The sequence below is a fragment of the Lissotriton vulgaris genome, chromosome 5 (assembly GCF_964263255.1).
Source record: "Lissotriton vulgaris chromosome 5, aLisVul1.2, whole genome shotgun sequence".
In the NCBI taxonomy this organism is placed as follows: Eukaryota; Metazoa; Chordata; class Amphibia; order Caudata; family Salamandridae; genus Lissotriton; species Lissotriton vulgaris.
Window position 1 is genome coordinate 765,372,595 of NC_141693.1, and position 18,951 is coordinate 765,391,545.

The 18,951-nt window shown below is 43.4% G+C and overlaps 1 protein-coding gene across 1 annotated transcript in view; it reads left to right on the forward strand.

Annotated features, from left to right (window-relative positions):
- The window catches only part of PPIH (peptidylprolyl isomerase H), a 192,187-nt gene that overhangs the window by 79,786 nt on the left and 93,450 nt on the right, over positions 1-18,951 (forward strand). Inside the window, exon 4 of the mRNA XM_086920207.1 lies at positions 10,075-10,119. Within this exon, the coding sequence (XP_086776333.1) occupies positions 10,075-10,119 (45 nt within the window). The remainder of the gene's footprint in view (positions 1-10,074; positions 10,120-18,951) is intronic.

The window sequence follows — 18,951 nt, forward strand, 5'->3', positions numbered from 1 at the left end:
GGTAGGTTTTGACCTGTCATAATTGCAGTGTTTTCACTACTTCAGCGGACTACACTGATAGGCCTGAAGCCATGTTTGCATTACTACTGTAGTGGATTGCCAAAAGGTGCTGCCGTCCCCTAGTTGCATTTAACTTTGAGACCCTGGGTACATTGTGCACCATATACCAGGTTATTATAAGTAAGTTAAATGTACCAATTAGGAATATGCCTATTCAACTGTGTTTAAAAGGGAAGCACTGGCACTTTACTTCTGGTTAGCAGTGATAAAGAGCACAGAGTTCTAAAACTAGCACAATTATAAGATCCAGCAAGAGTTGAAAAAAACCAGAGAGATCACACAGAGACATGAGATTTTCTATACACCCACTGCCAGTTTTTGGGGTCTTGCCTCCCCATTTGGTACCCTAAACATTGATTTACTGCTGCCTTTGACCAGATTAAATCTCAGAAACGTTTCAGGGTTGGAATTATCCTCCCAGGTTTAAGGATATCCACAAACTTGCTAGTGTGTGGATGTTTGCTATCTTCTGATATCCTCATGCTGTAATGCACATAAGTTACCCCTGTGAGCACATTCTTCCACATGTAAAATGATAGCTTATTGCTGTAATTTTCACATGAGTGAATCAAATTTACAAGTGTAAACTTTTCACTTCAACATTCTTCTATTTACTTGCTTATGTGTCACTCTGCTTCATAAACAGCTGTGAAAATTGACCCATGAGTGAATTTCTCAATACTGAGTCAGAAAGTGTATAAGTACCTGTAGGTGCACCACATGTCTGCATGTATATGTAAAATCCCGATCCATGTCATGGGCTCATCACAGACAATGATTTTAATTCCAATATGGCCCCTACTTACTGCCAGATTCATCAAAGACCCGTTTTGCGAGTCTGTAATAGCGATTCATAAGGAATCGCTATTACAGACTCGCAAAACGGGATTCATGTAGGAATCGCTAAATAAATTGCGATTCCTACACATTCCTTATTTGCGATTAGCAAATTGCTAATCGCAAATAAGGAATAACTCCCCATTCAATCCTATGGGCCTAAAGGCCCATAGGAATGAATGGGGAGTTATTCCTTATTTGCGATTAGCAATTTGCTGATCGCAAATAAGGATGCGATTTCAAGGGTGCTAGGGGTGTCCAAAGGACACCCTGTAGCACCCCTGAAAGGTAATCCACATTGGTGTTGCGCACACACATGTCCAAAGGACATGTGTGTGTGCAACATGCAACTTAGAAAAATGCTTTTAAAAGCATTTTTCTAAGTTTTTGCTATTTACCACAAGGTTTGACCTCGCGGTAAATAGCGGCCCGAAATTGCGATTTCGCAATTTGAAAATGGATGATGAATTGCATTTAAGGAATCTCAAATAGAGATTCCTTAAATGTAATTCCTCGCGAATTCGCTATTACCGATTTTTGCATTTGGGATGATGAATCCCAAATGCAAAAATTGCGCTCACAAAGGCCTTTGCGAGCGCAATTAAGCTACATGAATCTGGCTGTTAGTTTCTAAACTATAACTCAGACCCCTCATTAGCGAACCTAAAGAAACCCTGGGAAGGGCCACTGGAACCAGAGAAAGTGGAGATGTCAGATCATATATTGGAGAATGATTCACTATATCAGTGCAACTACAATATGGTACAGTATTCTGACTTTAAGGTGGGATGATTTTGCTTTTTACATTGCATTATAGCATCTAATCTCATCTCAGAAAATGAGGTTAATTCCTAAAGATCTCAGTTACTAAATGCAGATCAGATTGTACAACTTTTCATGTTCTTTTGTAGTGCCTCTGATTCACTCTAATCGGGTGTGAGAGGTGTAGTAGTTTTCACCATTACCTGATTGCATTCAATACATTTTTGTCTCCTGGGCGATGTGTCACTGGTAAATGTACATTGAGCTGGTAAAACACAAGTGTTAGTAGACCAAGAATTGCTTTGTAGAATCCCTAAAAAAAATTAATCTGAACATGAACTGTTAAATGTTTGAAAAGGGCGAGAATCAAGAGGGAGAGAGAGGACCAGAAAGCTAGTCCAGATCCCCGGTTTATATGTATCGGTATCAATAGGAGACTAGCTCTACAATGGATTAATCTGACACGGTTATGGTAGATTAATATTAGTTATGTAGCGACTCAGTATTTTGCCGGGTGGCAATGGCACCTCTTGGGTGTCTTTTGAAAGCCCTCACCCACCAACCTAGTTGGTGGCATGCTTCATCATCGGGCCCACCCAGTGACACCTAGCGTGTCCCGGGTGTGCTTCGACGCCTGATTACAGCGGAGCAGGTATGTCACTGTGTGTGCGGTGTGAGGTGCTAAGATAAGTGAAGTTAAAACGGCTTGGCAGGTGGTCCCTGGGGTGAGGATATTTTATTAAAAGGGCCTCTGCCAGCGGTTAAAAATAAGGCTGTGGGACGTTAGAGGCGGGTTACGACCTCCTACGTCCTTGAGTAGTCAACATGTTTCAGCCAGTGCCTTATGTTAATCTGGCTTTCATCAGGACAATAAATATGTGTGGGTTAAAATTAGGGGTTGTGTAGTGTAGTCTATGTGTCTACACGCCCTAAAGTGTATCTAGCTGTGAGATGGGGGATTCCCTTCTCAAGATCACCTGTACATTTAACATTGAGGACAAGTACAGGACAAACATAGGAGAAAAAGAGTCACTAGAAAGTATGGGTCATAAAGTGTGACAGCCGACATAAATTGCGACAGGTGCAGACTATGAGCGGCTCAAGTGTAATGATACTGGTGGTATCATTAATGTGGTATCGCACTAGTACTTCGAAGGTGAAGTGGTTAAAACAGCGGTAAAAATTACAGTGAAAGGTGAAGAATTGTGGCGCAAGGAACATTTCTTACGCTTTCAATGCTTGTTGGTAGCTCCAAGGTTATTGAAGTGGCAGGGTGAAGCCCTAGTTGGGGGAGAGAGAGGTAGGACCATTGGGATTAGGGAACCTGTAGGAAAAAAGTGGGGAGCGCTTACCCTTGGTGGTGATACTCAGCATACTCACAGGATTTCTGGCCAGCACCAGCGTGGGACCTGTTGTGCCTCCTTCGCAGAACCGGTAGAGAATGACTGCTGTTACCGGCTTTTATGCTGTCATAGATTGAGTGATTGACCCCACCTGTTGGGAGAGTAATGGTAGAAAGACTCGCGGGAGGGTCTAAATAGCATTCAGCTGCGTTAGGCAAGCTCGGGTGTGGAGCGCTAGAGTAAGCGTCTGCAACTGCCGGGTGCCGGGTGCGGCTGAGTATTGCGCATGCGCGGTCGAGAAGCGGCCCGCGCATGCGTAGAGAGCGTGCGCGGCCGGCAATTGGCCCGCGCATGCGTCAGGAGTAGTGTTCTGGGGCGCGAACGGGAGACTATCCCAGTTCGCGCTAAAGATGTAAAATTTACCCTTCGTGGTGTGGCTAGGGTAATATATGGAAATTGACAATGCACCAGAATAGCATAAACACGGGGGGACTTCTCCCTTATCTACTATTGGGGAGAGTATCTGTTGGAACTAGGTAATTGGCAATAATGCACAAAGGTGGCACATAGATGGCACAGCTAATGCTTGCTTATTGCACCAACTATTTTCAGGTGCCAGGAAGGCGCAGAGGTATTAGATGGGGCCTACCTGGGGCAGGTAGAGGTCAGGGGGCGTACTGTCCTGGTTGGTGGATATTATGACAGGTCCATTAGGATAAATGGCCTGATGGTTTGACTGGCATCATAGGGTCAAGGAGTTCCAGGGAATTGCGTCATTGAGCCCATCAGTAGCTGTGGATAGACGATATAGCCACCTTTGTTCTTTGTTCAGAAGTTTTTTGTCATTGTTGACGGGACTGACTTGTATTTGCTCAATGACTGTCCATGTAAAGTCATTGGGAGTATGCCCATGCGTGATGAAATGATTTGTTAGTTTACTGATGTTTTTCTTGCATCGCATGGTACTGCGATGTTCTGTGATCCTGGTTCTCACTTTGCGAGTGGTCATGCCCACATATCTGAGTCCACATCTGCAGGTTATAAGATAGATCACATTCTGTGAATTGCAGTTTGTGTGGCTCATTTGGGACCACACTTTATTTGGTTCCAGGTTCAGGGTTTTTGTGTGAGATGTTAAATGACAGACACTACAGTCATTACATGGGTAGTGTCCGGTTACTTTCGGCATTCCCCATGCATTAAGGATGGTATTGTCGGGTTTGGGTGGAGGTTTGGGTCTGGTGTTGACCAGTTGGTCTCTGAGATTATGGCACCTCTTGTAGGCGAACCTCGGGGGTTCCCATTTCCTTTGTCCTGAATTTATGATTCTCCAGTGTTTTTTTATTATTTTAGCCACGTCATTAGAGGCAGTGTTGAAAGTAGTCACACATGTGGTGGGTTGTGTGTCGTTTTCCTTGGTAACGTCTTCAAGCAGTGCGTCACGGTTCTGGTTTCTTGCCCTTTTCTGGGTTTTCCTGATGATTGTCTTTGGGTAACCTCGATTCTCTAGTTTTTGGGCTAGGTCCGCTGATTGAGTTTTGAAGTCTTTTACATCCGAGCAGTTTCTTCTGATGCGGAGAAACTGACCAAAAGGTAAGTTCTCTTTCAGTGGTCGGGGATGGAAACTGTTGAAATGCAGCAGTGAGTTTCTAGCCGTGGGTTTATAGTATGTGGTGGTTGTTAAGGTACCGCCTTTGGCTGTTATTTGTAGGTCCAGGAAGGCGAGTTGTTGGTTACTGGCCGTGCAGGTAAACTTGAGATAGGGGTCCCTGAGATTGAGCCATTGTAGGAAGTTGTCCAGTTCAGGTTGTCGCCCGTCCCAGATGACCAATATATCAACGATATATCGGTACCATGACGCTTGTCAGATACCCTACTGATCGAGATAGAAGAGACTGAAAGACACTTTAAAGCCACTATCACATCCTTCAAAAAGAAACTTGACGATCAGAACCGGGAAATAAACGAGTATAAAGATTACCTGACCCAGGCGAAACTCAAAAAATTTGAGAAAGATCTCAAAAAGTTCTCCTACGCCAAAGTATACCCATACTCAGAAGAAAACTATACCCCCCCAACCAAGGAAACCTCTACACCGAACTCTTCAGGAGACGATAGCTCAGTCTCAAGTGACTCCAGTGGCGGATCACAAAAACGAGGTGGAAGAGGACGAAGAGGACAACGATGGCCCAACCACTGGCAAGGAGGTCAGCCGAACCCTTACTTTGGCTTCCCACCCAACTTAGGCCACATGCCAAACCCCTACTTTGGTTTCCCTAACATGTACCCCCAGGGGCCAATGCCGTTCTTCGGAGGCAACCAGGGCAATACCTTTCCTTTTTTAGGACGGGGCCAGAGACCCCGGGGCCGCAGAAGAACAACTCAACAAAACAACGCCCAGGTACACTGGGAAGACGAAAACCCAGTGAGCTCCAACACACGCCAGAAGGCGAAGGAAACAACTCCGGGAACGAGCCGGTAGACAGCTCTACTACCCAGTCATCACTGGTATTCAACCTTTCCAGCAACCCGTTAACCGACAAAGAAGTCGCTGTACTGGAGAAAGGCCTGTCGTTCGTCCCAACCACACGATTAGACAAATTCAAACTGCAAGCGGAATTAGCCCAATTCTTCAGGAAACTGAAACTAAAGTCCTTCTTTGAGAAGGCAAGCCAAGACACCCCCCAACCAGATGAGAACCCCAACACCACTGGACTCAGGGTGAAATCCACCTTTGTCCCCCCACCCTCCACTGTACCAGCAGAAATAACGACCTTCGAGCAAGCTGTTTACCATGACGTCGAAAAACTCAACCCGACCAACCACCACAACAACATGTCATGGGAAGAGAGGCAGACGATACAACGCCTGCAAAACAACCCCACTTTGGTAATCAAACCAGCAGACAAAGGGGGAGGCATCGTGCTGTTGGACAAGACTGACTACGATGCGGAATGCCGGAGATTACTCAGCGACGGCCGGAACTACCGCAGACTGGAGCAGGATCCCTCAGAACAACTACGCAACTCAGTACACAACCTCGTGAAAAAGGCAGCGGAAGACGAACATATCTCCAAACAGGAGGCCGAATACCTCTGCCCGGATAATACCAGAACCCCATACTTCTACACAGTACCCAAGGTACATAAAGGGGTCATTCCGCCACCAGGCAGGCCAATAGTATCAGGCATCAATTCGATCCTGGAGCCACTTTCAAGATACTGTGACTTCTACCTAAACCCCCTGGTACAAAAAACCCCCACGTACATCAGGGACACGAAACACCTTCTGCAGGTCATCGACAACTTTCCCTTTGACCCCGAAACTCAACTATTGGTAGGACTGGATGTGGAAAGCTTATACACCAGCCTCCCACAAGACGCCACCCTGCAGGTCCTACATGACATCTTGGAGGATTCACCCTGGCCTTACCATACACCCAGAAGTTTTGTTATGAACTGCGCGGCCTTTGCCCTCAAAGAAAACTACTTTGAATATGAGGGCACCTTTTATTTACAAACCAACGGAACCTCAATGGGCAGTGTTTTCGCACCGAGTGTAGCTGGACTCTACGTCCACCACTTTGAGAGAACACACATCAATACGGAAGCCAACCCGTTCAAAATCCACATACAAAAATGGTACCGATATATCGATGATATATTGGTCATCTGGGACGGGCGACAACCTGAACTGGACAACTTCCTACAATGGCTCAATCTCAGGGACCCCTATCTCAAGTTTACCTGCACGGCCAGTAACCAACAACTCGCCTTCCTGGACCTACAAATAACAGCCAAAGGCGGTACCTTAACAACCACCACATACTATAAACCCACGGCTAGAAACTCACTGCTGCATTTCAACAGTTTCCATCCCCGACCACTGAAAGAGAACTTACCTTTTGGTCAGTTTCTCCGCATCAGAAGAAACTGCTCGGATGTAAAAGACTTCAAAACTCAATCAGCGGACCTAGCCCAAAAACTAGAGAATCGAGGTTACCCAAAGACAATCATCAGGAAAACCCAGAAAAGGGCAAGAAACCAGAACCGTGACGCACTGCTTGAAGACGTTACCAAGGAAAACGACACACAACCCACCACATGTGTGACTACTTTCAACACTGCCTCTAATGACGTGGCTAAAATAATAAAAAAACACTGGAGAATCATAAATTCAGGACAAAGGAAATGGGAACCCCCGAGGTTCGCCTACAAGAGGTGCCATAATCTCAGAGACCAACTGGTCAACACCAGACCCAAACCTCCACCCAAACCCGACAATACCATCCTTAATGCATGGGGAATGCCGAAAGTAACCGGACACTACCCATGTAATGACTGTAGTGTCTGTCATTTAACATCTCACACAAAAACCCTGAACCTGGAACCAAATAAAGTGTGGTCCCAAATGAGCCACACAAACTGCAATTCACAGAATGTGATCTATCTTATAACCTGCAGATGTGGACTCAGATATGTGGGCATGACCACTCGCAAAGTGAGAACCAGGATCACAGAACATCGCAGTACCATGCGATGCAAGAAAAACATCAGTAAACTAACAAATCATTTCATCACGCATGGGCATACTCCCAATGACTTTACATGGACAGTCATTGAGCAAATACAAGTCAGTCCCGTCAACAATGACAAAAAACTTCTGAACAAAGAACAAAGGTGGATATATCGTCTATCCACAGCTACTGATGGGCTCAATGACGCAATTCCCTGGAACTCCTTGACCCTATGATGCCAGTCAAACCATCAGGCCATTTATCCTAATGGACCTGTCATAATATCCACCAACCAGGACAGTACGCCCCCTGACCTCTACCAGCCCCAGGTAGGCCCCATCTAATACCTCTGCGCCTTCCTGGCACCTGAAAATAGTTGGTGCAATAAGCAAGCATTAGCTGTGCCATCTATGTGCCACCTTTGTGCATTATTGCCAATTACCTAGTTCCAACAGATACTCTCCCCAATAGTAGATAAGGGAGAAGTCCCCCCGTGTTTATGCTATTCTGGTGCATTGTCAATTTCCATATATTACCCTAGCCACACCACGAAGGGTAAATTTTACATCTTTAGCGCGAACTGGGATAGTCTCCCGTTCGCGCCCCAGAACACTACTCCTGACGCATGCGCGGGCCAATTGCCGGCCGCGCACGCTCTCTACGCATGCGCGGGCCGCTTCTCGACCGCGCATGCGCAATACTCAGCCGCACCCGGCACCCGGCAGTTGCAGACGCTTACTCTAGCGCTCCACACCCGAGCTTGCCTAACGCAGCTGAATGCTATTTAGACCCTCCCGCGAGTCTTTCTACCATTACTCTCCCAACAGGTGGGGTCAATCACTCAATCTATGACAGCATAAAAGCCGGTAACAGCAGTCATTCTCTACCGGTTCTGCGAAGGAGGCACAACAGGTCCCACGCTGGTGCTGGCCAGAAATCCTGTGAGTATGCTGAGTATCACCACCAAGGGTAAGCGCTCCCCACTTTTTTCCTACAGGTTCCCTAATCCCAATGGTCCTACCTCTCTCTCCCCCAACTAGGGCTTCACCCTGCCACTTCAATAACCTTGGAGCTACCAACAAGCATTGAAAGCGTAAGAAATGTTCCTTGCGCCACAATTCTTCACCTTTCACTGTAATTTTTACCGCTGTTTTAACCACTTCACCTTCGAAGTACTAGTGCGATACCACATTAATGATACCACCAGTATCATTACACTTGAGCCGCTCATAGTCTGCACCTGTCGCAATTTATGTCGGCTGTCACACTTTATGACCCATACTTTCTAGTGACTCTTTTTCTCCTATGTTTGTCCTGTACTTGTCCTCAATGTTAAATGTACAGGTGATCTTGAGAAGGGAATCCCCCATCTCACAGCTAGATACACTTTAGGGCGTGTAGACACATAGACTACACTACACAACCCCTAATTTTAACCCACACATATTTATTGTCCTGATGAAAGCCAGATTAACATAAGGCACTGGCTGAAACATGTTGACTACTCAAGGACGTAGGAGGTCGTAACCCGCCTCTAACGTCCCACAGCCTTATTTTTAACCGCTGGCAGAGGCCCTTTTAATAAAATATCCTCACCCCAGGGACCACCTGCCAAGCCGTTTTAACTTCACTTATCTTAGCACCTCACACCGCACACACAGTGACATACCTGCTCCGCTGTAATCAGGCGTCGAAGCACACCCGGGACACGCTAGGTGTCACTGGGTGGGCCCGATGATGAAGCATGCCACCAACTAGGTTGGTGGGTGAGGGCTTTCAAAAGACACCCAAGAGGTGCCATTGCCACCCGGCAAAATACTGAGTCGCTACATAACTAATATTAATCTACCATAACCGTGTCAGATTAATCCATTGTAGAGCTAGTCTCCTATTGATACCGATAAATGTTTGAAAAGAACAGCTACTTGTGAAGGCAGTGTCCCTACAGAATATGCACGTTCTGGGGCATTGTATGTGTTGCTTTGACACAGTTGAAGGCATGCAATAACAGTTGCCATGATCAATGACCTCGCCACTGCAGCCTTACATGCCCTGGATATCTCTGGATTCTGATGCTTTCCAGTTGTAGAATAGTTTATGTCCATCTCCCCGAACACTCAATTCTGTTGATCAGGGAGACTCTCCAGCCAGCTACTATTGTTTATGCCAATTGCCTTTTAATTTTGGGCTGTCCAAGTACTGATGTATGTTTTTATTTTTTACTTGTTCATCTTTTGGATATTTCGTTTATTATAAATAGTCGATTTGGCTTCCAAACATGGCAGCCTGTTGATATGTTAATTGTGCTTGTCTGTATGTTAAAAAGTATTAGTATGAATGATGATCGAAACAGTGTATAAACGGAGTGTGCTAAGCATGTGACTTGACACCCCCACCAAACTATACAGGACAATACCATCCCGAAAGATAACTTTCCTAGCAAATAATTACATTGGATTATTTATTATGATTTTTGTCTGTACCCAGAACTGTCCCCTTAACTAATGAGCTTAATGATTTGGCGTGCTAATGTTATTTCTTTTTTTATTTGTTCAGAAAAGATGGTGTTCCAATAGGTTACAAAGGGAGTACTTTTCACAGGTAAATGCAGAATCTCTGTTATTTTGACTTGTAATAAAAAAACAAATGCTGGTCCAACATTGTATTGTTAAATTTTTTTATTTTTCTGGAACATTTATATTCATCTCCTGTGACAGGCTATTATCAATTTAAAATACAGTGGTTCAATTTATGGTTCAATTTAATTTGGTATGTTTTTGAACAACTATTATACAGGCCACACCTTTTAAAAAAAAAATATATTTTTTACGAAGTTTTATATGTCGCGCAAACTTGACGCGGTATCTGGTATCAGAGCGCTTTACATAGCACCAGTTGTGTTACATGAGGACACATTCCTTTTTTTTAGGCACGGGGAGATTAAGTGATTTGTCCAGAATCACAGGATGTTCAGTGTCATTGCCGAGAACCGGTTCCCCAGATTTGAGGTCCACCGTCCTAGCCGTTACGCCAACTCCTCTCTTTTAAAACCGATAATTTATACTGTACTTCAACATAACTGTAGAAGATTACAATCCTGCTTTGTTGAAAAAGTAATTCGGATTCAACTATCCAGTAGTATCAATGTTGGTAAAAATGTAAACATTGAATGCCTGTTCCAAGGAATTGCTTCAATAGAAAAAACCCAAGTCATTTTAAATGAACTAGTTACCCGCAGAATCGCCTCACAAATTTACAACACTCAAAAAAAAATCAATGTCTGTATTATCAAACAATAATGGTGTTTCATGAGCAGGTTCCATTGATCACCCCCTTCTTTTTTCCATTAAAAGTCATTTTTGTTAACCAGTGTGGGACAATGATTTCTACTCAGTACTTTCGAAGAAACTAGACAGTATTTTGCTTTGCAGTTTGTGGTGAACACACAGACACGTTTCCGGTACACCTCCCTGAAACCCAGAATTATTACAGGATCTCAGAAAACCCCCAAAAAACTCCCTGAGAGCTAGAAAGTCTGTCTAAGGATTGAAAAGCAGTTAAATCACCTTTTTAAAGTACTACCAAGAAGAGGTTGCATGCAGTTTTCTGAGAAAACGTCTTTATTGTAATACAGCACACATTCATGCCTCTTCCAATGTGGCAGGTTAATGGACACTAGCTGATAATGGCAAGACATTCCATGTCACATCACACTACGAATCCCCCATAAATAGCTTATAGCTGTAACATACAAGAGGTATTAAAATACTGGAATGATCTTAAACTTAATAATGTTGTTTATCTTAATCATTACCTTTTAGGCATGGTGGGGCAGGCTTAACCTGCACACATTTTGTGCTGTTCCATTTAGTATCATCCATTCTAATGCATGCTCTTTTATGTCGTACTCTTTTCCAGTAGTGTAACATATTCCCTCAGTAGTGTATACTAAATCCAGCAAGACAGTTCTCCTGCCTGACCTTTCCACAGCCAGGATTTTCCACCGCCTTTCTCTTAGAAATGATGTAACGCTCCTTTGCCACATGTCTTACTGTATATCCTCATCTGGATTCCCTTTTTCGAAAAATACATTTATTCTCTTCATTACAGCATAGTAATAATTGTGTCTTGCTTGCTTTTGACCACTTAATCACAGGCATGACACCATCTTGTCGGATTTCATCCAACTCTGGCTTGCTCTTCTACCATCACTACACTTTCTAATAAACATGAAGAACATCATTTGCATAACAAAATGTTCAATGTTACATTAAATGACATATTGTCTCAGCTACAGCCATCTTATAGTATAATAGCCACTGTTGATTGCACACTTCCTTCCTTTGGGTTACCCTTTCCACTACGTTTTTGGCTCGCATGTTGTATAAAGCTCTGTACATTTTCACATTTCGTAAATGTTCAAAGATCTTAAGAAAATTGCACTGCATTATCCTTCAGCAGCTCCCCTTCGAAACACTTTAGAACCATAAGCATGCATATCCCTGACATGCCTGTAGTAGATCCACTACTTAAATAGTCTAATAGCGCAATTGTACACAGTGTGGCACTACTAAGATTGTGAAATGGCCTCAAGATATAGAGTGCTAACCATAAACATACATCCACGGGCTGCAAAACGTTGCACTCCGTATCAATCATAGGCACACCTCTTCAGAACAGCATCAACTTCAAATCCATCCTTTGCTACCGGTATCCCTCTCTGATTCTTGTCTATCAGACTCAACCCAAAAGGATCTTTATGGTGAACCGCCTATTCTTCTTGATTACCTTCAATTTTACTTCCTACTTATGATGCTACTTTCTCAAACACCTCCTTCTTATCTTGTGATTTCCTCACTGACAAATAAGCGCTCTTGCAAAACTTAATATGATGTACCCTTCTTTTGCACACTTGTGGCAACTCGATTTGTTGACGTTCATTGCTGTTTGCCTTGTGCCTCACACACAAGCTCGTTCAAGTCCAAACTAGAACCCTTGCGAGAGAAGGGAACCGCAACCTGTTTGGTGATAAAATCTTTAAAGGTGAAGCTCCCCGACTTAACGTTTAACCCGTTGCTCCAGGTCCTCCGAGCAAAGCTACAACCGACCCTTACATATGGGAGTGAAGCCCTTCAAGGAAAAGATGCAGTGCTACTGGATATAGTGATAGCAAACTCATACAGGGCAATTTTAAATCTGCCAAGATACGCTTCTCCAACACAAATTCGGCTTGAATTTGTTCTGCTAAAGCAAACTTTGGAAAGACAGAGCGTGTATGCCACGACCTGGCACAAGATTCGGAATGCCGAGGCTGGCTTTTTAAACTTAAATCTATGGGAAGAGCTGCTTCACCATCAAAAATCCTCTGCCAGAGACTATTTATTTGAATCACTCTAAATCTTCAAACCTCTGGGACACCCCGACTAATCCTTTTTCTTTTAAAAAAAATCTAAAAAAAATCAGCACATATCATTTCTTCTATCGAGGATAAGAAGATACTGTCCAAAAGAGCGCAACTGCTGGATTACACTCCGCGACTATGTAATACTGAAACCTCAAAAGTATCTCAATATTGGAATGAATCTAAAGGCAAAGGAAAAGTTTTTAAAATAACATCTAGGTGTAATCCCAGCTGCTCCCCATCTGCCGCCTTGGGTAAGAAAAAACTCTCTGCAACACTGTTGCTTGTGCAAAGCTGGCAAGAAGATATTATCCATGTAATCTGCATCTTCCCAAAACTAAAGGATCTGAGGTGCAATTTACTGCATCCAGTGTATGTAGGCAGGCGGTCAAATTGTGCTTTAATCCCAACAAAATTAAATTGTCGGGTCACAAAATTTTTCGAACTAGTATCGAAATGACAGACTTGCTGACCGCAGATTAATAAAAACATGATAAAATAAGGCTAGACTGAAAATCACTGATATGGTGCCCTGGAGCCATGAACTTTTAATTTTAAAGACGGCCAAAAAATTGACATTTGAGCACATTTAAATTTTTTAGAAAGTTGCATGAAATGACTTTTACGTTAATTTTTAGTAATGTTCTAACTGCTTTGTAAAGGTATTAATTAACCATGTACAAATAAAATCATTTACCATTTACCATTTGTGCCTCACCAGGAAATGCTGATAGAATTGACCTTTGAATTTTACTCTCCTCTTATCTCGCATAATGCCAATAGGACACAAAGTCGTAGGCTTACAGCCGCTCTTCAATCACCGTCTTAGCTCCTCCTCCATAAATAAACATTAACATCTACACTGCACCCTTGTGAACGATATCTACAAGGGAATGAGAAAACATGTGGGCACTCTTTGTTGCCACAGCCTAGTAACAATACTGCTTCTATAATTATCACCACCCATGCATCAAAGAACATGACATCTTTATGCCATTTCTCATTATCCCCTAAATCCTGCATATACCCTGGTACATATCTCAACAAATGTCAGGCAAAATCCACACAATGTTTCTTTGTACTGCGGTATTTATTGCAACCACCTTCCTTAGAATTATATGCATGGACGTCTTGGTTCTAAGAAAGTTAGTTAGTGGCTTAAAAACTGTTCAAAGTTTGAATGGTAACCCCTGTGCCAAGAATCTGAAACTTGCATTCCCTAGCAGTATACAGAGGCCCTGGATTTAATTACAGTGTGTTTCTGCATCTGTCAGGCCATGAGAGAGAAACCCTACGGCCCGAGAAATATATCAACAAGCAATAGTTAATAATGTCTTGCATTGCCCATCAAAATGATATATCACCTGGGCATTACTTGCATCTTCTTTTAGTTGATTGAAAATCTTTTTGCCAATCCCGATTCCATTGGTACAACACCCCCTTCATTTGTGAACCCATTAGCAACAGAGGATGACATTTTAGGGCCAGATTAGCAGAATCAGCCGTTTGCAAACGCAAAAAAAATGCTCTTCTGATTGAGAAAACCCAATTTTGCGATTCGGTAACCTGTTACTGAAGCTCAAAATTGGTTTGCGATTCGCTATTATGAACGGGCATGTTTAAGCCGTCCCTTCCTAATCCCGAATTGCATTGGTATGCATGAATGTTTTGCGACCGGAAGGCGGTTGCAAAACATTCGCATTTTACCACCTACTTGAAGACTCCTTCCCCTTTGTGAATGCCTGTAAATGCATTTTCTAAGAGCAGGCAGTGGTCCCATGGACCATTCACTGCCTGCTCCTAGAAAATGAAAGGAAACATTTTAGTTTTCTCTTTTGTAAAGCATCCCGTTTTCCCTTAAGGAAAACGGGCGGCTTTACAAAAAAAAAGAGATTGCTTTATTTAAAAGCAATCACGGGCATGGTGGTCTGCTGACCCCAGCAGGCCACCATCCCCGTGATTTTTGCAATAACTAGGGGGTTGTAAATTGCAACCTACCTCATTTAATGTTCATGAGGTAGGTCATTTGCGACCCCTTGGGAATCACAGAAAGTGTTAAACACACTTTCATGCATTCAGTTTTGCGATTTTCTAATTGCGAATCAAAAGAAATCGCAATTTGGAAATCACAAAATGGTTTGTTGATGCATCTGTAGAGTGACCAGAATTTTAAAGCCAAAAACCGGGATATTTCATGAAAATAGACAAAGGACTACAGTTTTATTTCAAGGGAGCGCACAGAATGGCATCGATCCTCAGCAGAGAATTACAGAACAGGCAGCTAGACAATACATAAAATGCTATTTTTAATCCCAGAAGCTTGATGTTAATTGAATTGTTTTCTTGAAACAACTGCTAACTATCCCTGCTTTGTGAAACATTAAAAAACATTTCCTGCAGTTTTCAGTCGCCCTTCTCCAAAAACCGGGACAGGAGGTACATTTCCTGAAATCTGCCAGGACAGCCGGTGAAAAACCGTGACCGTCCGGGCAAATCCGGGACTCCTGGTCACCCTGTGCATCTGGCCCTTAATCTTTTTTGATCAGGCTGGGAAATGGCCTAAAGTGGCCATAAACAAAAAAAAAAAATGTCGAGTGAATGCCATCATGAGAGCTGAACCACATAATTTTAGGCATATGCGCTTTTAAAATAATGTATGAATTTGGCTGTTGGAAAACGTAACGTTTACGCCCCTTTTCCTAAGGATGTTCAGTTCATCTCTCAACATCTTATCAGGTTGTTCTTCAATAAATTACTCTCCAGGAAACTCCCTGGACATGTGTCACCCAGTGTTCCCTTTGAACAGGCCATCACTTAGCAATTGAAACACAACTCATAGCACTCCAAGTGTCATGTGGCTAAACCTGTAGACTTTGTGGGGGTTATAATACGTGTCTGGTGTCTCGAAGATGTTATAGCACCTTAACTATTCTGCCATGTCAAGATACTCCACGTGTTTGTGACGTTTGTCACAGGCTTTTGGTAAGCCCATTCATTGTTGTTGGGATCCCTCTGATTGCAAAGCCTTCACCTGTTTTCCATGGATTTACTTTGAATGTCAGCTATTTTGACAAGTATTTCCTTTTTACAGTTAATTGTGAAGACCTCCTCTACCAACCTGTATAGGTTAGCGCTATATGAGTATGTTTAATAAAGAGATAATAAATGAGCCAGTCAGTTCAGTCACTCCCTGATTCTCCAGTTTGCCCAATTTCACAACTAAAGTTTAACAGTGGTAAGATTTTAACTTTGAGTACAATATGACAGTCCATTTTACATCGAGTTTGTGGTGGACGGCTTTCAAGCCACCAACTCCTTCCACACACATTTCAGGACTCAACTCACTCTTTTTCCAACTTAATAAATCATCCACCAGGAGTATCTTAACAACATCTTGTTGCCTGACACTTCGCAGCTTGGTCTGATCCTTCCATCCGAATGTGCTGTCCACTTTTCTTACCACAAACAGTTCTCCTTACCAAAGAGACTTTAAAAAGTATAATGAAAACCAAGATATTGAATGTAGAGCTTTTAAGTGCCCCTCCAATGAGGTAATGGTCTAACAACCCACTTATTTTCTTTTGCAAGAAAGTTCACACATAGCTGTTTGGAAAGTATATATTGTACGAGGAGTCCCATCTACAAACATATCCATCTCATCTACCAACAAATCCATCTCATATGACATTGTTTAGCAAATCGGAACATTCTTTGCATTTTTTCTACCAACTTGCAGTATAAAGTTCATCACTGCTGTCACTCCTCTTCATGCAACACTCCCATCACTCATTGTCTGGCACTTTCATGTACACCTACCACATTCAGATTTCACATCTACCACATTCACTGGACATGCTTTATTATGAATAAGATGTTTCTACTTCAGACCTGTTCAATACTGTCTTTTCTACAGAGGCACTCATTTTTTTAACTATCTTTATACTTACTCCCCTATTTAAGTTAACCAACTTGCTAATCATTTTTCCTCTCCACCAAATACTCTTCACCACATCTCTCCTCTTTAAATTTAATTGACAACTTAATGCTTAGTAAGGTTTATCAATTCCTGCGATGTTTGATTCTTAGCCATTCGCAGTTTTCTTTTGCTTTTAGAATTCTATCATTTGATTCTGTATGTACTGGCTGTTATCCTCTTCGGAGAGACTTGATGCTACAAGTGCCCTCAAAGCTCACATAGTTTCACTGTTTCCCTTCCAGTTTAATAAAACAGGCACAAATGTTCTGCTCTCGAGTTGTGTAAGAGAGCAACCGGCCGACTGTCATCTGAAAACCTGGTCTCAGCAGTTCAACTAGAGCAGGGCCATGGTATGCTCCCTCTGCTTATTACCCCACCTTGCAGCCACATCTGAAAGTGGTGCACGGTCTCTTCCTGGAAAGGGAAGAACCTTAGTTCGATCTGTCAGCCACCGTCAAAAACGCACACTGTCAGAACTTCTGCACATTGGAGTTTCCATAGCGTCTCTTGCTCTGAGATGCATTCCGCCTCAAGTGGAAGTCGGAACTCATGTATGCCTTGCAGCCAATACTGCTCCTGCTTCAAGTAGATCATTCTACTTGTCCTGGACTGGGCACAGATAATTTGGTTACTCCTGGGCTTGAGCATCTGTCCGCCGAAAAGGCTGCATATCCGGGGGAACCTGTAGTTTCTGCAACTGGGCAAGGTACTACACCCTGGCTTTCTCCATCTCCACCGTAATGCTTGGAAATTGAGCGGCGACAGCTATATACCTTCACCATTCGGTGGTTCGTGTCATCTTGGCAGCCAGGCATCTTTTGACAAAAACTGTATATGCCTGTTGTGATACATTTGTAGCTTGGTGCAGTAGTCGGCAGAAAGACAACCTTCGGGTGAAGTTATCTGACGTTTTATGTTTGTTGTGTCCTTAGCCCGGAAACGCCTTGCTCTGGGCCAAGTTAAAGGGTACCTGTTTGGCTTTTTTTGCAGTTGTGGTATCAGCCCACTTTGTTTAAGTCTCCAGGTGTTATGTACTTTTTCGAAAGTTTACACCATTTGTTTCTTTACTCTCCCTTTGTCATGCCATAGAGGAACATTAAATTCATCCTCACATTTCGGATGTTCACTTCATTTCAGCTTCATCGCAGCTGTTGCTTGTGGCTCATCACCCTCAAGACAGTGTTTCTGTTCGCCATCAGAGTGAGCTTCAGGCTCTTAGTGTCAACCCATCGAACGCACCTTCATACTAGACGAAGGATTCTGTGAACCCAAGCATCCTTCCAGCCTAACGTTGTGAAGCCATTCCACATTGGTCAAAACATGACCCTACCTGTGTTCTATGCTTCCCCCTCACCCCTCTGAGGAGGAGCGACTTCATCTCTTCGGACCCCAGAGAGCACTGTTCTTCTTCATAGATCATACCAAAGAACACCAGATGGACATTCAACTCGTTGTGGGGTTCTGTGGAGCGAAGATAGGCAAGGCTGTGCATGAGAGAACCAACTCCCGCACGATCGTGCTCTGCGTTAAGATTGGCTGCACATTGGGTAAAAGCGGCCTCCAGAAGGATTGCATGCTAATTCCACCATGGCAAAGCTGCTGCTGGCACTGCATTAGGGCACCGAGTACCTGTCGTAGACATATGCTAGGCAGCTACGTGGGCGTCCCTCCATAGGTTCACAAAGCACTATTGTCTTGATTGTTAGGTCCCCGGAGAGGAGCATTTTGCAGACTAGTCCTGCAGGACTTTCTGGTTGGAGTTCATTCACAGACCCACCTCCTTTCGTATCTATTTAAAGGCTGAGTAATCTGTGGCTAGAAGTCTCAATCAGAAGAACAAGTTACTAACCTTCGGTAACGCTCTTTCTAGCAAAGCCTCTATCTAGCTGCAGATTTCTCACCAATCTTCCCATTAAGTGGTTGAACCCTGTCCATTCAAAAGATACTAAGTCTACGTATCTGCAAACTGGTCACACCAGTTAGATCATGGGGCTCTGCGTCTGTGGGCACACTAATATTGAAAGCAACTGGCGTCAGCATGCAGGAGTGACACTAT